This window comes from Dermacentor albipictus, chromosome 2 (genome assembly GCF_038994185.2).
Source record: "Dermacentor albipictus isolate Rhodes 1998 colony chromosome 2, USDA_Dalb.pri_finalv2, whole genome shotgun sequence".
NCBI classification, from domain to species: domain Eukaryota; kingdom Metazoa; phylum Arthropoda; class Arachnida; order Ixodida; family Ixodidae; genus Dermacentor; species Dermacentor albipictus.
This window is the reverse complement of record NC_091822.1, coordinates 71,297,633-71,317,336: the sequence shown is the minus strand read 5'-3', so window position 1 is coordinate 71,317,336 and position 19,704 is coordinate 71,297,633. Positions and strand designations below refer to the sequence as shown.

The 19,704-nt window shown below is 45.1% G+C and overlaps 1 protein-coding gene across 4 annotated transcripts in view; it reads left to right on the top strand.

Annotated features, from left to right (window-relative positions):
- LOC135908245 (monocarboxylate transporter 12-like) overlaps positions 1–19,704 on the top strand; it is a 30,906-nt gene continuing 11,202 nt past the window's right edge. For 2 of the 4 annotated variants that reach the window (XM_065440011.1, XM_065440008.1), the window contains exons 1-5: positions 1–156; positions 1,642–1,787; positions 13,031–13,225; positions 15,438–15,581; positions 16,238–16,583. In XM_065440011.1, the coding sequence (XP_065296083.1) occupies positions 1,643–1,787; positions 13,031–13,225; positions 15,438–15,581; positions 16,238–16,583 (830 nt within the window). In that variant the 5' untranslated portion in view covers positions 1–156; position 1,642. Of the gene's footprint in view, positions 157–1,641; positions 1,788–13,007; positions 13,226–15,437; positions 15,582–16,237; positions 16,584–19,704 lie in introns of all 4 variants that reach the window. The other 2 variants (XM_065440009.1, XM_065440010.1) reach the window with 2 other exon arrangements.

Genomic DNA, 19,704 nt, shown 5'->3' with positions numbered 1-19,704 from the left:
TTGGTTTATCGGTCAATGGGTCGCCGCCAAGGTTAGGCTCCAGTTATACATTTTATCCGCGTGCTGGCGACAGAGCTAGTTCGTCGTAGGTAGCGCTGACTCTCTCTCGAAAGATGCCTTGGGATCTCCAGGCGTTCTGAGGATTATACGGCTGAGGTGAGTTTTCTACAGTATAAAATATTCTTCTACTTAATTTCTGTGAACCTTCCAAAAACATTGTTGGCACGTGTCATAGCCAGGTTGCGGTTTTGGGCCGCTAGACCTTGTATGTCAGTTGCGACTTTCATCGACGGTAACTGTCAGGCCTTGTTGAGATTCTCCGCATGCTTCGGCATACTTTGGGTAATCATACGGCTCAAACTTTCGAGGCGACATAGAGTGTCGCATGCTATTCTATTTTCTAATTATCTTCTCTAATTCTGCTAATTCTGCCGTCGCATTTCTGCTCTGAAACCTGGCAATATTTGACTGCTGTTGATCTCGTGGACCAGGCTATATCACGGGGCGAGTCATGTAAATCCGTAGTTTGACAGCCCAAGAACAAGGTGGAAAACAAAATAAAATGACAGGTTAGCGTGGTACCAAAGCCGGCGAAATATTTTATTGGCTCCCAACATTTACAATGTGCAATAAACAAACAAGGAAATGAAGAGGGTGTATTTCAACTAAGTTCTTTCCTTGAATTACGCGTGTACGTATTGTGCTGACAAAGGGGTGCCCCCTGCAGGGAGCGCATAAGGGAGCGGCCACAGTCTGGTTGCTGTGCCAGATGTGTGTGCTTCACCATGTAAAATGTTTGGAAGGTCTAGTGAAGATGCGTGGTTAGCGCATCAACTTAGTAAATAATATGTCAGGGTGCTTTTTAAAATATGCCAGTTTTGATTAGAGCTGACTCTAACGGAACGCCGTGTCTGATAAATGCAAGCGATGCGGAACGAGAGCTCAACTCTGTAAAAAAAAAGAACACTACAGAAGGGTGCAGAAAGAGTAGCGTGCTTTGCAGAGTATTGGGCAACCGGCGAAATGGCGATTGTTCTGTTTCTGACTAAATATTAACTTAAAGCTCTTGTACTGGATAATCAGTTCCCAAAGAGGAGTAGGGATGTTTCTCTTTGTTCTCCTCGGCATTATGTCCGCTTTAAAGAGGACGTTATTGCATTTATGTGCTGATGCTCAATTTCATTTAACATGCTCAACCTTGGTATTATACTGCAAATGTATCTTTTATCTTTAGCATCGTAAATAGCCACGGTGTATACCACAAACCATGTGTATTTCGTATTATTGACATGCGTGCTGCGTTCATAAAATGTAGTTAGTAAACACCTCAGTGAACCACTGTGCCACAGTTATTTTTATTTCCTATTCGGTCTCAAATAAGGCTGCAGTTCTATCGTATGTTTACCTTTCTCATATTTACCCCTCTAAGTTTAATGCAAAGCAGCCCAAATTTGTTTCTTCTTTCACACAATCTGCGCTCCTCAGTGTTCCGGGAACGTCCGAAAGTTTAGCATGGCTTCCAATTAGATAAGCATTTTAAAGCTCTTAACATGAAATTCTTTCTGAAGTTATTAAACCCGGCTATATTCTAGACCGCGACTGATTCCTCGTTGTCAATAATGAAAGTTCACAACAATGCAGGATGCCACCACCTAAAGAAGGCCCATCGACCATGGCCAACCACTACATTATATCAGAGGAGCCACCCGAATTCCTTTACAATGGTTACCTTACAGAAATATCAGTGGACCATTTCAGTGCCGGAGCTTCCCGCAACAATAATAAAGGTAACTTCTAAAACCATTCCTTTAATGCGTACTTTGGAAAATTTCAACTGTCTTTGCCTAATGGCGTGAAAATTGTTACTTGGTGCCAAGGACAGCACCATGGTAATGAAAGGGGGCAGAGTGGAAGAGCTGTTATGCTTAATAGATTAAAAAAATGACAGTCACTTAAGTATCCTTACGTGATTTGAATGCGAAAATGTTACGATTTGTGTCAGTTATCACCTTAAAAAAACTCCACCTTGGTCCATCTTGCTCTACGCTGTGTCAGCCTCAATTACTTTATTCCACCTTCCTCTAATTTGTACTAAGCTTAATCCAGTTTAACCGACCCTCATCAAATTTGGTAGGGGGCAACGGCATCCGTCCGACTCCGTAGCTGTTCACCGTGGCATTCCACAGCGCGAAACGCTTCTTCACTTCGTCACGTCGGTTTTCTGGCCGTACATTTGTTCTATAAAAATTATTCCCTCTATGAAAATGCTTCTATCTAAAATCTAAACAGCTCACGTTGTGAAAAGTGATAACAGGGTAGCCACGAGTTAAAACTGAATTTCCCCCTAAATGTATATGTGCGTGAATGGATGAAAGTCATTCACAATGGAAGTACTGAATATAAAATGTGAACGTTTCGCCCGAAGTGGGGAGAACAATTCAAAGCAACAGCAACGTTTATTGTTGGGCTGAAGCTCCTCAGAATGTGCTCGCTGAATAGGGAGGGAGGCGATATGTTGCAGGCGATGCAGCACGTGAAAAAGTTGTTGCGTCGCACAAACACGACCTCGATATCTATTACGAGTCTCCCATACGAGGTGAGGCAAAACCGTAAGCGTTCGTGAATTGAAGTGTCCAGTCCATATGGCTCGGATTACTCTGCGCAACAGGGTGTCGCGTGGACACAGGTGCACAGCATGGCACCTGGGGCTCGTACGCCCAACGGTCTCGCGAGCGGCGGAAAGCGGAACACTGCCTTCGTTTCACTGAAGAGCCGATTGAGCGGAGCGCCAGGTTGCGTTCAGTTGGCTTGGTCGTTCTTGCAACAAAGCGAACAGGAGTGTCTGTCGGGTTTCCGGACACCTAACCCCTGCGTGGGACAGCACGGCGGCGGCGATGGCACCTACGGAGCGAACGCACCTTGAGTGTCCATATAAAAAAATTGCTATCGCGATCAAAAGAAAGAGGAAAGAGAGCAACGACAGCTTAACTCTCCTCCCGGCGCTCTCTCCCCATGTGGCAGCCGTGGTATACGGCTCCGACGGGACAGGGTGATTACACTCGCATTTCTGCGCCTGGGCTAGCACTGCTCGTGACATGCAAATTGGTTTATATGCAAAGGCATTTATGCTATCGCTGCAGATGGACTGGTTTACGCGCGCCTTTCTAATGAAAATACGCAATGAAACAAGCATAGCTTGGTGTTGTCGCTGTAACGAACACGTGCCATCCAACGGATCAGTTTTTCATCGAGCGAAGAGCATTCACGAATAGTTAGTTTCTTTGTTTTTACTGGTAATAGTGGTCGATGGCTTCTACACAACTTTTTTTCTGTTACTTTGCGTCCCTCGGCAGGTTTTTTTTTTCGGTGTCTTGGTATCTTCCGCAGCCATCTGTCTTTTCTTTATAACGTTAACACCTAAATTTTATCATGTTAGAACCTATTACACGACTTTTACGACACCCTTGAAACTCTTGAAAAGAACGCAATCTCTTTATTTTATCGTAGAACATTGTGACATGAAGAAAAGCAAAAGTACGTTTGCTTCACATTATAATACAGTTATTTTTTCATGGCTGCGTGCTTCTGAACATAACTACCGAGGTCAACGAAACCGTGTTGTTTCACACGTCACTGCGAAGCAGTGACGCGTGAAACAACACTGCATCAAACTTATCCAACCACGCCAAAGTGTGCGACAGCGTAGAGGAGAACCGCAACTGTGCTGATGCAGCCAGTTTGCACCGTATCGGTGCTATCTCGAACGTTTGTCATTCAGGTCATGGCCCTTGCTCTAGCCTACAAAACAAGAGTCGCTGCGCACAAGAGATTTCCACATCGTCATGCGACATTGGATGACGGAGATATTTGTCGAAGACTTAAAGCTAGGCTATGCTACATTCATGCACAAAATTTCTAGTAACAGTAATTTGTGTTCTCTAACCATTATTAACGCTAGAGCGTCGGCCTCCCGCGTCCACCGTTGGATGCCGTTTCAGCCAGAACAATTTGGAACCACGCATACCCAGGCACTCCGTGTGGCGCAAGAAAAGTTACTGTACTGAATTTCCCAAACGTAAATGTGTCGAAAAATTGTAAAGTACGACTTGCACGCAACCTACAGACATGATAGGCGGCAGACTGCAATTTGAATATACAAGAAAACAGAATTCTATTACGCGAAAATTCTGAAAAAAAAAATGAAGCCACCAAGCACTTTTCTAGCGTTTCTGCTATACATAGAGCGGCCATGCCCTCTCAGATTTGGGCACGCAAATGTGAAGTTCCGTAAAGCGGCGCGCCCGGTTCCTTGCCACACCTCCAGATGGTGTTCGCCTCCGCCGCAATACGGCCCATGTCAGAGGCAGAATTTCTAGCAGAAGGCTCGTCTTCGTGATTAGCGTTCGCCGCCAGCGTTTCCCGGTAAACATTCCGGTTCCATAAGCCCCAGTTGCTGGGAAGCGTCAGAAGAGCTCAGGGATCATTGAATGCTATCGCGTTCGACTCTTACAGGGGAAGCTTAAGCGTCCTCCAAATTTTTTAATGTAATACCAAGCGCTGCACCTTGTCGGTCTGGGAAATAAGTTGTGCTTACCGATTAAAGATATATTTGATATTATTTAAAACTTTAATTTGATTTTTCATCTGCCCTTACTCTACAGCAGCCCAAAAATTCTATTGTAGTTATAACATGGAATAATAAACCCATTTCATAGCCAATGCTCCTAAATGAACTTGAACCCTCGACCCTTTGAACGGTGTGCAATCTCTAAGCGAGAGTGACATCCCGGGGCGCCACAGCCCGCAAGTGCACTGTTGACTAGAAGAAACAGCGCCCGCTCAGCTACGGGACGTATTTTGCACGCATGAAATCCTTAAGAGTACTCCGTACGGCTCGCTGAGAAAAGCGGTTCTGGCCTGAGTAATATCATTCTAAATAAGGCGAACGTCAAAGGCGAACAGCCAACACCGTGTCTATGTGTTAAGACGAAATAGATGCACTGAAGTTTGTCCATCGCGTATCATCCCTCCAGGGTGAAAACGTTTGAATGGGATTAGCATTATTTACCTACTATGAGCAGGTGAAATCTATCTATCTATCTATCTATCTATCTATCTATCTATCTATCTATCTATCTATCTATCTATCTATCTATCTATCTATCTATCTATCTATCTATCTATCTATCTATCTATCTATCTATCTATCTATCTATCTATCTATCTATCTATCTATCTATCTATCTATCTATCTGTCTGTCTGTCTGTCTGTCTGTCTGTCTGTCTGTCTGTCTGTCTGTCTATCTATCTATCTATCTATCTATCTATCTATCTATCTATCTATCTATCTATCTATCTATCTATCTATCTATCTATCTATCTATCTATCTATCTATCTCGTCTATCAGACTTGTTCATGTTTCAAACAAAGTAACCTATTATAATTACAATCACCTCTTTAAAAATATAATTCATACCAGTTACCAGTTACTACCCACTAAAGCATACTCCATTACTTAACGTTACTTTCCTGCCTCATTTTGTTAACGTTGGACTAATACAGTATGTAGAATCGGCTGGCCTGACTCTTTCAAAGCGCGCTCTGAAGTCCTTCATACGTTGCTGATCTTCACTAAGAATAGCCTTTCAACTTTTTTTCCTGTAATCTTCACTTGTTTTTTTGTGAAGCCATTTTTAGTGCCACTGAAAACCCGCTTGATGGGGGCGCTGGATGGAAGGGTGGTGTTGTAGCGTAAGAACACCTTGCTCGCAAGGTTGTGTTTGCTCCATGCCGAGATGCTCAGGTATGTGCCCTCTATGAAGCGCAGCGCTTCATTGCTATGGGAGCTAGGAAGGCGCTCACAAAAGGGAACACGAAAAATTGAAAAGTCCTCCTTCGGTGATTCTCTGGCGTAAACGTGAAAACTGCTCATCGACATAGAGCTGCAGATGCACCGTTTCAATTTCTCGGCCAACATATGCACTGTAAAAACTAGGTAGGAGTGAAGCGACCGATTTACTCTTCAAAGCGTTATCTTACTCTCGCAAAATGTCGAGTGGAGTGAAATACATTGTTTACTATGTCAGCAAGGAGAGAATGCAATGTGCTTTTCTCTCTGCCCTTCTAAGAGTGAGTAGAATGCCCGTTCTACTCTTGCGGCAATATAGAGAACCAAACGTAGCGTAAGCTTCTGCTTCCACTGTAGGGGGCCGGCCTCGAACATGACGATGTGTCACTCACGCACGCTAAGCAAAGAACACGCCGTTTTGCTTCTTAGAGAACATGCAGCCACAGTTCAAAAGCACGGGGAGCGAGCGCTCTCCTTTTTCACTCGGAGTCGCTCCACCGCGCGCGCTCTCAACATCGCGGAACAGCACAACACCCGAGAAAGGTGATCCGTCCAGCGAGCAGCAAAGAAGGCTATCCAAGGAAGACCGTGTGTCAGCCATCTCGCGTCGCCGCGAAAACACGACAGTCGTTCGTCATTCGTTGGATATAACAACAAATCCTCAACGTTAAGTGAATTCTAACTTACGCGCACATTCTGCGTGCATGACACGCTATCGCCAGGAAGTCGCACCGGCGCTTAGCCGACGCGATTCACAAAGCACTAGGCAAGCGCGCTGTGTCTTTCGATGTCAATTGAAAAAGCCAGTCGTCGCGATAACTGCGTGTGATTTTATCACTTGCCACTATCCGTAAGAGCGTAACAGCTTATGCTTGGTTAGGTGCTTACATACATTTACCAGCTTTAATAGCTTACATTTAACAGCTTGTGAATTCGAGGGTGCAAATACAAACCACTCTTTTTCTGTATTTTAAATGGTACATGAAGCAGACAGATTTTCATGTCCTCCCTTTTATCTATTTTTTACACCGAATTTTAGAAGTATCGCTTCCTTTTAGGTTCGAGAAATGGGAAGCATAAGGGCAAGCGAATCCCATGTTTAAGAAGTCATAATCTTTTACGTACGCTCTCATGAGTTCATTAGAACCGCTCGTGCCTCCCGAAGCGAAAGCAAGGAGCAATTAAGGCCTTTAACTGTGTACACGTGGTACACAAGTTACGTCTTAGAAGCCGGAGAGTCACTTGGATTTGAAAATTATTTAATAAATGTAAAATTGTAGTTTCTCCTCCTGTAAAATAGTCGTACAATACCTTCTGGCAGGCATGTGATATTTTGATTAGAGTTACTCAATCTACTTGCCAACCAAGTATGCTAGTGGAGGTAGAGATGCATTCAATGAAAACTGAGAGCACCTCAGTAGAACACTTGTTAATCAGTTGGTGGATGTGGACATATAGTGTTAAGCAAGAGCCCCTTATTTTCATGGCTTCTGTAGACATAATTTCTGTAAAGCAAAATAAAATTTCTTACCATAAAGCTTATTCTTACCATAAAGGTAAGAATAAGCTAACGTATATAACAAGAAATTTTTTGTGCAAGATTTTAATGCCAATGCTTCTTGTAGCTTTATACTCATTTGCTACATACTAGATAATATTGTAAATTTAGTTTTAATAATTTGTGACAGAGTGTAACGGATCAATCCCAACAGCACCTGGAAATTACTTTTGTGAGGAGGCCAACCAAATAGGAAGTACGATACGCCTCCTTACCGCTTTGAGACCGCGCAGGATATTGCTGCAGAACCACGACAAAACACACTTAGAAACAATCGGGTGCAGACCATACATGAATAACTTCATGTGAAATATAAGCAAAGCTAGCTAGACCTGCGGCCTCACATGAGAATATAGAACACATTTCGAAATGCACTGTACTCTCAGCCAGAAACATCCATACACTCTGCAGGCTGTTATCAAATTAGCTGCTGTCTTAGAATACGGCACATAAAAAAGTTTATTGCACAATTTATCCACGTACCTGCCCCCTGCTTAGCAGCTCATCTGCTAACCACTGCCATATAAGTGCATGCGTTTTGTGCCAGAAATGCATTTGCTGCCCAGTAATGGGGCACATATTTGTCTTTCATCATAGTGTCACTACTTTGTCAGTTTCCACATGTTTGTTGCTCTATGTTTAACTTTGCATTGTACTCTTTGTTTTCGAGAAGGTGTAGCCAGTAAAATAAACGATATTTCTACCCTGTAATACCGATGAAACATTCATGAACATACTTATAATAAATTACAATATGTGTTTTAAAGTTCATGGGCATCATTGTAATCTGATTTTATGTGTTAGTATGTTTCTCAAATTATATTAAGTTTGTCTTGTGACTTATCAATAAAGATTTTGACCTTTTAAGAGAAAATGTTTCATTTAAGGAACTCGGCGACTACACATTACATCCCATTCACCAAGCATAAGTGCAGGAGCTGTTTATCAAGAAATCAATAATTGCCCACATGTATATATTGCGAATCCCTTTTAACGTGGCCATGGATCTACATCGTGCTTTCACACAATTGGGAAGAGTACTAGCACTCTGTTTTCGGGAGTAGAAACACTCGGCTTGGAGGAGTAGAAGTACTCGGCTTAGAGAATTAAAACACTCTGTCTGTGGGAGTACCGTTACCCCGGTGTGGTGAGTATAAGCACTCTGCGGAAGAGCACTAGCACTTCCTTGTGGTGGAGTAACAAAACTCTGTCAGAGGGGTTAAGCTACTCTGTCTCAAAGAGGGTCGATCTACTCTCAAAAAGAGAGTGAAATATGGGAAAAGCATATACTCCTTTAAAGAGAGTGCCCGGAACACTCTGTTTTTAGAGTGCGGTGGTCCTCCAGGCGCCCTACACTCGTTATCGATTTTGATTTGAACGACTAATTATAATGGAAGACAGCAAACATTCACGTTCCTTGGGAAGGTAGCCAAATCTATTTGATAATTTCATGTAACGCAACCTATCATTCAGCCGTAAATTACTGTTCGTTTGTTACAATAGCAAAAGAAGTTGTACATGAGTCACGGATGTATCAAACACACAGAAATGCGTGCGTTTAACGGCCATAACTTTCTAGGTATGTCAGGGAAGTCATTGACTGTCCGAAGAGTAACTGAGCAGCAGCTCTTACCGCAAATGAAGGCCGCCTAAAAGGGCTTCTAGGCGAGAGCGAGATAGCGCGCAACTTACTGTATTTAAAAAAAATGTCACATGCCTGCGCAGGACACGCAGCACAGTCACGGCGTAAACTGGACGAGAGCCTTCATGGAAGCCGCATTTTCGGCACGACGCACTAGACGTTTCGTAAAGGCCCGTTTATAGTCCGACGTTATCGGCGCGCGGGTGAGCCTCGTTCGCGGTCAGTCACCCTACGTCGGTTGCGCTGCGCCAGCCGAGATGCCATCCCCTCTATACTTCAACGCGCGTGTCGTAGGCTGCTATCTTCGGAGCATGCGCAGGAGGTTCGCCAAGTCGCGCGCCGTCCGCAAAAGCTGTCTGCGGAGTTGTGTTGGCGCCTTTTTCTTCGCGCGCAATGCATTGTGGTGCCAGAGTTCCGCCGACTCCGACGCGCGAATGGCTCAGGAGCCATATCGGCGCCGGGCCCGTCGGGGCGCGTTGGAAGCCGCCGGTTACGTTGGCTGCGCCGGTGCGCCCGACTATAGAGGGGTCGTTTTAGCCGACCCCTCTATGTGTTTTTGTGTTGCCAGTGCAAGGCAGGGCCGACAATGCCAGCGTGCATTGTCGAAGGCGCAAGACCCGCGAGCATATGCTTCACTTCAGTTGAAGCGCTGCTGGCTCGCACCTCAACAAAGAAGAAAACGTGCGCGTGACATCGTAGGTTGGCAAGCGCTACCCAAACTGTTCTCGAGAAGGCATCAATGGAGCAGGCACATGCATAAGCATTCTCTCGCGGCGGCCACAAAGACATCGCCAGCACTATCGGTGTCCTAGTCGTATGTCAACAGCTCCACCCGTTGTTGTGGCGAAAAACTGACTCCAAGAGAGTCGAGAGGAGCGCAACCATCTGTGCCAATCGCCAGAGAAGTTGTGCGCTGGAAGACTCAACGACGACAAATCACTTGCCCGCAGCCTCAACGACGACGACGACATTCCCAGTCCTGTTGACTGTTGTTTTCATCATTAACCACCTTCACAACCGCCAGAGCAAACGTCATCGATTCCATGTGCAAGTTTACGCATCCCCGCTTACGAGCCGCACAGGAACGTTTTAGCGTAACCGAGTGTAAAAGATGCAGTTTGCAAGGCCGCATGAGAAAGGGAAATAAACGGAGAGATAAAAGAATATGAGGCAAAAGAAAGCGTTCCGAGCGTCGGCCACTTGTGTGATTTTCTCCGCTAGGGTATGTACATATACAGAATATCAGAGCGATGCAAACAGCTAAAATTAGCCTGAAGGGCTGATATTTATGTTCAGGTAATAATAAGTTGATTGCCGTGTTATTTATTAAATTTAGGGCACTTCGTTATCTTCGAAATTGAAGCCGACGAGATATGGCTATCTCTTGTTAGCACCACACCACTTTGGAGATGCGCGACTTCAAAATATGCTAAAATATTGCAGCAGTCCAGATGAGACGCTATAAAAAATGTCTTGGGCAGAAACATACCAGCCACAGTATAAAACATTGATCAGAACGGTCGCCATGAATTCTTTAGACGAATGTTTCGTTTAGCATAAAATGGCAACAGAAAATTTAGAGGTTCGTAAGGCTACAGCATTTTTCAAGATATTCCGTGCCATATTAGAAGAATAATGTAATTCCTACAAGCGATCCAAAGAGGATGAGCACCAAGAGCCATTGCAATTGCTCGAGTTTTGCGCTAGAATGATGACAGGACCAGCACCGCTGTGTCCCTGTTTTTTACTACTCGTATAAACCATCCACACCTCGTTCCAGAGCTTCCAGGAGTGTTAATTTTGGTTTGGATATATCGAAATCTCTAGCAGAAACAATGCAACCATAATGGTCATCACAGACCTTGGTGGGCTTGAACTTGGAATGTCGACTTTGCAGCCCAAACTTGAAATTATCTAAAATTTCGACGTCATCAATTCATCAACAGATGTTCCTCTTTTTCTGACAATATCAATTTTGGGACATTTTTATATGTAAGCAGCGTATGATAAGTTTATTGGCTGGTTTTCTGGAATTTTACTTTATCTTTCTGCAGTACCTTGTGTTCGTGTCACAAAATACATTGATAAGTGTATATAGATATATTGTTCCAATCTTTTTTTTTTGAACTGCCTGTTTTATTGGCACACTTTCTATTGGTACACATGCTCGCCTATATATACTACGTAGGAGGTGATGTGTGACTGCGGAAATTAAATGAGAATGAGCAAACCATGAAAGTACCCCTTTGATGCTTTATTCATTCACATTTTGTCCAGTCATTTATTCAGTTTATTCATTCTCACTCATTATTAATTAGTGTGACGGGAGAACGAAGGCACACAAGTACAGACACTAGCGCCCATCCACCCCCGTGCCTTCCTTCAGAAGGCGTGCATCAAGGGATCGCACTTATTAGCCGAACCTTCTTCCATATTCAAAACTGAGAACCGAACCGCAGCGGCGTAGCCCTGGGTGGCCATCAAATCGGCACCACTGTGGTCATTCCCAGTCAACTACATCTATGCATGTATCATCGAACATTGCACAACAGTCGCTTGCGGTCGCATTTATAATGGCGCGCAGTTTTCTGTTGCTGTCGCGCGAATACAATGCAATACAGTAAGTTAGGCCTTCGTAATGGCAACATTATCAAGGCACAACATTCGGCTTTGATAAATAATGGCCTGTCGGAATATTGGAACTGTCAAAAAGGCTCGCGAGGGCAGGGAGAAAACACAGGCAAGGAACGGACTGTTCATTAGAAGTAGGTGCAGTTCGCTACCCTGTGCATTGAATGAATGGGTTCAATGACAGATACCGGAGAGAGAAAAACCACTAGCTTTACGCGCCCACCAAACTCAACCAAGAATTGATAAATGGCTGCATAGCCTGGTCGACTACATAAACTCCCAATAGCGCCCCCAATGTCATCTGCCGAAGTGATGCAGATGGCCATAAACAAGGTTGTTCGTGGTGGAAACAGCTTTGTGTCAAGCCTGCTCAACACTTTCCGGAAAGGGTAGCACTACAACAAAAGAACAGGAACGAAAGCACAAAGTCAGTGGGGCGGTTCAAACGCCGAGGCTGCTCCGAGGATATGCTGATGTGATTATGAGCAATAGGTCGCAGGTGAACTTACCAGCTATGGTGGTCGCATTTCGGCAAGGCTGATATACGTAAAAAATGGCCATCATTTGCACAATAAAGATGCCCAGGACTTCGAAATTCTTCAGGAGGCTTCGCCCTCTACACCCCTTTCCAATGTCGTTTTTTTGTCACTGTGGTAACTTTTCACACTAAAGTGTGTACCTCAACAAAAAAGTGGTGAACTCCAAGAACCGGGGTTAACCGAGGGGCCCTCAACGAGTGCCTTGGTTGACCCCCTTTCTTCTCGTTTATTACATAATGAGGGTCTCGAAACCCAGAAACATTAATGCCTTCAGGCAGCATGTGTGGGTTTATTGGCCGGTTGCCTTCACCCAAAAATATCCCGTTCTCGTGACGCCTGCGGTAGAAAGGTAGTTCTACATCCAGCCGCAAATGTCCCTGAGTGGTGGCGCTGGCTAACGCTACCAGGTTTCTACTAGGAAACATAAATAATGAAGAAAGTGGATGGGGAAACGGCGGCGCGGCAGCTTAATTTTTGTAGCATCGCGCGCGAAATGTGAAGGTTGTGGGATCGTTCTCCACCTGCGACAAGTTCCTGCCTCCACCTGCCTTCTTATGATTTTACTAACGAAAATCAGGCCCATCGATTAGCCCCCTTTCTTCTCGTTTACATCAGAATAGTGCAAGAGAAACACCAATACATTGCGTTCCTGCGCGCGCTCCTTGTTTTCTATAAGAGAGGACAACTTTGCGTTTCTCTGTTTGCGGCCCTGTGTTTTTAAGCATAGGCCCAATTTCTGGGTACTCGTGCGACAATAAATCGTTATGAGTGCTCCGATTGCCCTGCAGCCCTCTTGAAATTTGAAACACAGGCCAGGGAGAGCTGCCGACCACCACAGACAAGTGCTGGGGAGTGCCACTGTCGTTGTCGGGTGCCGCATTCCTGGTGAGCATGCCTTGGTCGTGGTTTGGGCTCCTGCTCGTGTTTTTTGTGGAGAAGTTCGGCATAACCAGGGAAGAGGCGTCCTGGCCGAAAAGTGTCGCCACTACAATAACGAACATCTCAGGTAAGTCGACTTCGAGCTTTGTATGTACACGTCTATTAACGCATCGGTGCCTCAAATGGAAGCTCCGCGACTGTACGTGACCTTAAGTAAGGCAAAATATTATCCGAAAAGTATACAAATCCGCAACGTCGACTCCACTGTAAACGTCAGTTGCTCCTTACATGTGGCCTTTGAACGGAATTTTCCTCTGTATAAGTCATGCTCCATCTCGCGGTCCACACAGACTCCTGGATCGCGTAGGCTAAGTTTGACATGTATGTGTGCGAGTGTGATTAAAGTATATCCAGCTAAAATATGACAACTAACACAAGCTCGAACATTACTCGTATGTCGACAAAATTCTCGTCACACTAATCAACTTCTCCCATTTCCCTAGAAGGGTTACGATACTTTACTAGCAACTAGCTTTGCTCATTACACTGCTGGTTGCTGGGGTTTTCCTGTGCGTTTAAGCAGTCTGCCCTTGCTTTATTTAGGCGTTCCTTACAATTATGTAAAACAATGCTGCTTTCTGCGAGCTCCGGACTGTTGCGTGAATTGTCAAGCCAACTCGAACGACACCTTAGACCAGTTATTGACTCAAAGAGAACGTCTTTTGTCATCAATCCGCGTCGTTCTTTTGCCAATGGAATTCATCTTCTGTTAAAGATGGCGATAGTTTTATACTGTTATTGTAACACCATTTTTCATGTAAATAATCTCATCGTCTCATCTGCGTCGGAAAGAAGGCTCACCATCACGGTGCGTTCCGAGTTTACTCGGAACGCACCGTGATGGTGCGTCTTACTTTTTCTTAAAGGGCTTTAGGGTGACACGAAATGCGTACTCTGCTTAGACTGATCCTTTATTTTTTTGATAATTCTGGTAAAGATACATCTCATCCACGCAGTCTAATTTTGCCGAGAAATTATTATTTGGCCCTTTCATAGATCCTCAGGACCTGCCTTAATGAATGCAGGCAGCGCTTTCAATATTGCCTATAGCGTTATGTCGTGCACTCATAGGGCCAGCATGTTTGACGTACCCAAAAGCTCATGAACGAATATGCATGGACTGGTATATGAAATGTTCAATTCTACTGCCAATAACGCACATCCTAATTCTACTATTCTTCACAGCAATGTTCCCAGCGATGCAACGAAGTATTAGGTATCAGCGTAAGAGACACAAAGATGGAAATGTGAGTTAGAGAACAAATGCGGGCATTCGATATCCTTCTGAACATAAGGAGGTAGAAATTGCGCTGGGCGGTTCATGACATGCGTGAGGTAGATAACCTTCGCAGCATTACATTAAGAGAACAGGTGTCATGGGAAGTGAAGCGCAGTCGATGGCGGCAGGAAATTAGGTGGGGTGATGAAATTGGGAAATTTGCAGGCGCAATTTGGAATCAGCTAGCTTGCGGCAGAGGTAACTGACGACGATACTAATGAAAGCCCCTGTTCGGTGCTTCTTACTTTGCTGTTTTAATAGCTGGAGCTATATATAATTTTACCCAAACTTCAAGCTGTCCTTAAGAAAACTAGCAGAGTTGAAGAACTTCAATGAGATCTTAAAGTGTCTGCAGCTAGCCGTTCTTAACCAGAATCCTCACCCTCCCCGTGGAATTTTCGATTTTCTAAGATGGAGTCCCTTAGCAGAGTTTCAAAGATTTCCGACTCTATGCCTGTCTCTTACGACCTTACCCACAATTTCCCCCTTCATACAGTTGATGGGAACATCCCTGCTCCGACTACCACCAACCGTGCCTATCCTATCCTAAGTTCATTTATTGCCGGTCGGATGTACTATAACTGAAACCGCTTCTTACAGGCTGGGAAACGTCATTATTTCTTGCAGATTGTCCTTCTTACTTACATGCCGATCACGGCGAAGATGCAGTGTACCCAATTGGACAATGCACGTTAGTTTCACTTTATACAGCAAGAAAAACGCAACGACGACATCACGTATAGCTCATCGTCAATTCAAGGCATATACTTATCTACTAGTCTGAAAAAGAAAGCAGCCAGTATGATGCACCCGGGGGCTGGGTTTTGAGAATGGCCCGTTCGTATATTTCGCTTTTAGCGGGGCTATAATCAGAACTGCAATACTAATGAAGGGTTTCATATGATTGACCGGCACCACAAATTCAACGCAAGGCAGGTGTCTGAAGCTTCCGTTTTCTTTGTCATGAAAAAATGTACCTACATCGTACAATCACTTACAGGTCTGGGCGTCTATGGATTTCAGCGGTACATCAACACATACCACGTCGTGCTTCTTAGCACCATACTAACATCAGTGGCCTTTATCAGCGCAGCCTTTGCCCCAAATATGATTTGGATGACCGTTACCGTTGGAGCGTTGCACGGTGAGAAGTACTGCCCTTCTCGTTTGCTTTCCGGTCGTCACTGCTAAGTTCCTGCATTGCGCTTGCCGATGGACTAGGACTTTCACAATACGCTCCTTTTTACATACATCCAAACAGTCGCGCGCTATTGGAAACTGCGCACATCGCCACCAGTCAGGACGCATACCCCACGCTCCGTTACGTGCTATTCGATTTCGTTCCAGGTTATCAAATGCAACCCACGTCGACATAGCGTAATTGTTGAAATGGCCGTCACAGAACCGTGAATAGCCAGACTTTCCGGACCTCTCAGGCGCTGTTGGCAAAAGTATTTCTTTCGAGTAACAAAGTACACGTGATAACTCAGTTCAGGTGTCACCGCATCAAGCCAAAGAAGGCAGTAGTCCAATAAGAATGTGTGAGTCGTACTTGTTACAGTATTAGCCCAGAATCTACAAACATACAGAGGCACGAAAGGAAGCATAGATCACCAACTAGCCCCGAAAAAACGCTGTGCTACTTTTGTGAACTTTCTTTGTTCTCTATGTTTCGTATATTTTCTTCAACGCCCTTCTCTGTGTTGTTCCTAAATCCACGAGACGAGGATAGTGTAGCAAATACAAGTGGATTGTATTCCTAGCAGAATGGTATAGTAATATAGCTTTTTCTTTGCGCAGGTTTCGGACACGGAATATTCCTGACGGCATCCGTCATATACACCCTCCAACATTTCGACAAATACCGCTCTGTCGCAACGTCTTTCATCTTTATCTCATACGGCCTGTCGGCCATTGTGAGCCAGTTCGTACTCTCGGGGCTCGTGGATGCGTACGCCCTCGAAGGAGCACTTCTCGTCTTTGGAGCAATGGTTTTAAACTCAACGGCATTAGTCATGCTGGCGAAAACCCCTTATCCTATGCGACTGGGTTGGACACGGAGTACAGTGCACCTTCTGCAGAATGGCGTCCACAAACCCGGGCATTATGGTTCTACCGGTAATGACAACTCCACCCGCCCAATCAGGTAAACGAAGCGACATAATATTTTATTAATGTTGTCTACTGGTTTGTCTTTGCCACACTAACGTGCCGATAAAAGTCACTCAACGAAAATGACGGAGGCGTAAGCTTACCAGCACGTAACAAACTGCTACTCCTGACGCTAAAAATAGTGCAGAGGTTTAGGCATGCTTGCATGACGTAATTTCAGCTGTGATGTCATGTCAGCTGTCCCAGCCATGGCGCGCGATGACAATTCGTTTCTTTCTAAAATGTACCGAAACAAATGCACCTATATTGCACGTATATGCCACACTACTCTGCAATTATTGCACAGTATTGTCCAAAAATATCCTGTGCGAAAAAACATTGCGCTCGTGAGGGCCATTTGAATTTTACCAAACGGTGGACAACTAGGTGCGAAGCAAAAGCTTGCCAAGAATCGACTCCATCGCGCATTCTTTCAAAATTTGTGGATTATCTGCGCATTATGTCTTCATTTGCACAAAACTTTCTCATTTATTTAAATCCTAAGCACCTAGGTACAAATGCAGAAATTATAGCGTCTTGGGAAATATTTTCATAGAAAAAGGTCGTGGAAGAATACCTAAAATTATTTTTATAAAACTCTCGTTAACGCATACAATACTGTAAAATTTTATTTTCGCCGATGTGCAGAGCACGTACTGTAAATTAAAATCCTGACTTTGGCGAAAACGCTATTCTGGTTTATGTTTAGAAGTTGGTAATGGACTAAGGTGGTCCAAGGATAAGGGCGCAGAAAAGCTGATATAATTGAGAAGCATAACAAGTTCCACCACGGAAATGCATATCGTATAAACTTATTCCTGACCTCCTCTCCTTTTCAATATCACCCTAATAGGCCTACCGCCGCTCCTCGATAATATCCCAGGGATCCTGCATGGCCTATATGCCGACGACATTACCATCTGGTCGTCCACAGGTCCATTGGGGAAATGGAGAACCGCTTGCAGGAAGCTGCAGACGTGGTGAGCAACTTGCTAGGTCATGCGGGCTCAGCTGCGCCCCAAAAAGTCGGAGCTACTCCTGGTCTCACCGCGAAAGAAGCACACATGCGACTCGCCCACTATCAACATACAACTGGAGGGACACACCATCGTTCCGTCTCAGAGCGTAAAGATATTGGGAATGGTTTTCCAGTCGTATCGCACCAATACAATAATAATTCAAAAGCTTAAGAATACAACAGCCCAAGTTACGCACATGATCCGGCGAATAACAACCAAGACAAGAGGCATGGGGGAGGCGGACACGCTTCGGCTTGTCCAAGCCTTCGTCGTGTCTCGAATAACTTAGGCTATTCCGTACGCACTACTCAACGATACGGAACTCAAGAAAATCAACACAATGATCAGAAAGGCATATAAGCAGGCGATGGGTCTGCCAATCAGTACGTCCACAGAACGCCTACTACGACTAGGTGTGCACAACACGGCCGAGGAGCTGATCGAGGCACATTTATCCAGTCAGCGCACAAGGCTGGCGGTTACGGAAGCTGGGAGGTCCATTCTCTTACGCCTGGGGCTCTCTGCCCCTCTGAGACATCCGCCACCTCAGACTGTGAGCTTACCCCATGCCATCCGGAGAAGCATCACCGTACGTCCTCTACCTCGCAATATGCACCCAGTGCACCACGCAGAGCGAAGGGAGGCCCGCGCCCTGGCCATACACAAGCGATACGGAACTCTACCCTCTACAGCCTACACTGACGCGGCTTCTTACTCCAGACGCGCAGCCACAACAGCCACCGTAGTCGTCAACACAGAACATCGGAGCAGCATTTCGCTCACACGAAACAATCCCCTCCAAGCCGAGGAAGCGGCCATAGCCCTCGCGCTCTCCCAAACAGAGGTTGAAGTCATAGTGACCGACTCCCAACAGGCGTGCCGCAACTTTGCTAGCGGCAGAATTCATACTACTACGCTCCGGATCATCAACCAAAGCCGCCAACGAGATCAGTCATGATCATCTGGGCGCCAGCTCATCAAGGCATTCCTGGCAACGAGGTCGCCAACCACGTGGCTCGAGATCTGACCCACCGAGCCGACGCCGAGGAATCTGAACCTGAGCGCATGCACCCTCTAGTCTCTTACCAAGACATCACACAACACTACAAGCTAACCCGAAGAACATATGCACCCCCACACAAGTCACTACCTAGAGAGCAGGAGCGATTCCTCCAAGCTCTACAGGTTAATACATTCCCCCACCCAACCAGAAATCACCTCATAGACCCTACAAAATTCTCTCCGCAATGCCGCTTCTGCGCAGAGCCCGGGTCCCTCAGGCACATAGTAGGGGGTTGCAGAGCGGCACCATTAAATCCTCCGAAGCCTTACCCCACTAACGAGCTTTCGGAGAGAGCCTTGGCCAGCTCCGACCTCGAGGATCGGCAACGGCTGATTGCGAGGGCCCAGGACGCGGTCCGAGCTCAAGGCATTCTGGAATGAGGACGCCTCTCCATGGCTGCATTTACCTAATAAAAATGTTTATTCTCTCTGTCTCGTATAAATTTATGTTTTTACAAAGAAAGACATTTCTAACTTGAGTTCCACCAGTACAGTATTTCGGTCGGCACTTCGACTTCACCTCATAGCATGTTGGCGGGACGCACGATCGATTGAATTTGCTGCGCAAAAAAATTCTCAATATATCCGCAGGATGCGATATTGAGCTCTTCTTTTTTTGTACTGTATCCTTTGTATACTATACAGGGTGATCATTTTTAGGCTCTACGTTATTCTTAAAAATCACCTGTGGCAGACAGCACATTTCTGGTTCTTCATCTGGATTATTCGAAGAAGCGAACATTACCGCAATTCAAAACACACATTCAACTAACCAATAAAAATTCACTACTAAACTTCGTAAATATTTACTTTACAACACTTACTGAAGTTTACAAATCCCAGCCGGTGAGCCTACAAGACGTATCCACTTGAAATGAATTTCCAGGATGACGTAATTTTCACAAGATACGTAGGCGTCCGAGTTATGTTTATGCTTCAATGCATAAAAGAGCGTTTTGGTAAACGAGTAAGTGGCACAACAACGCATACTTCGGCGAGTTTTATCGCATATGTTTAAACTAGCGTCATTCTGCA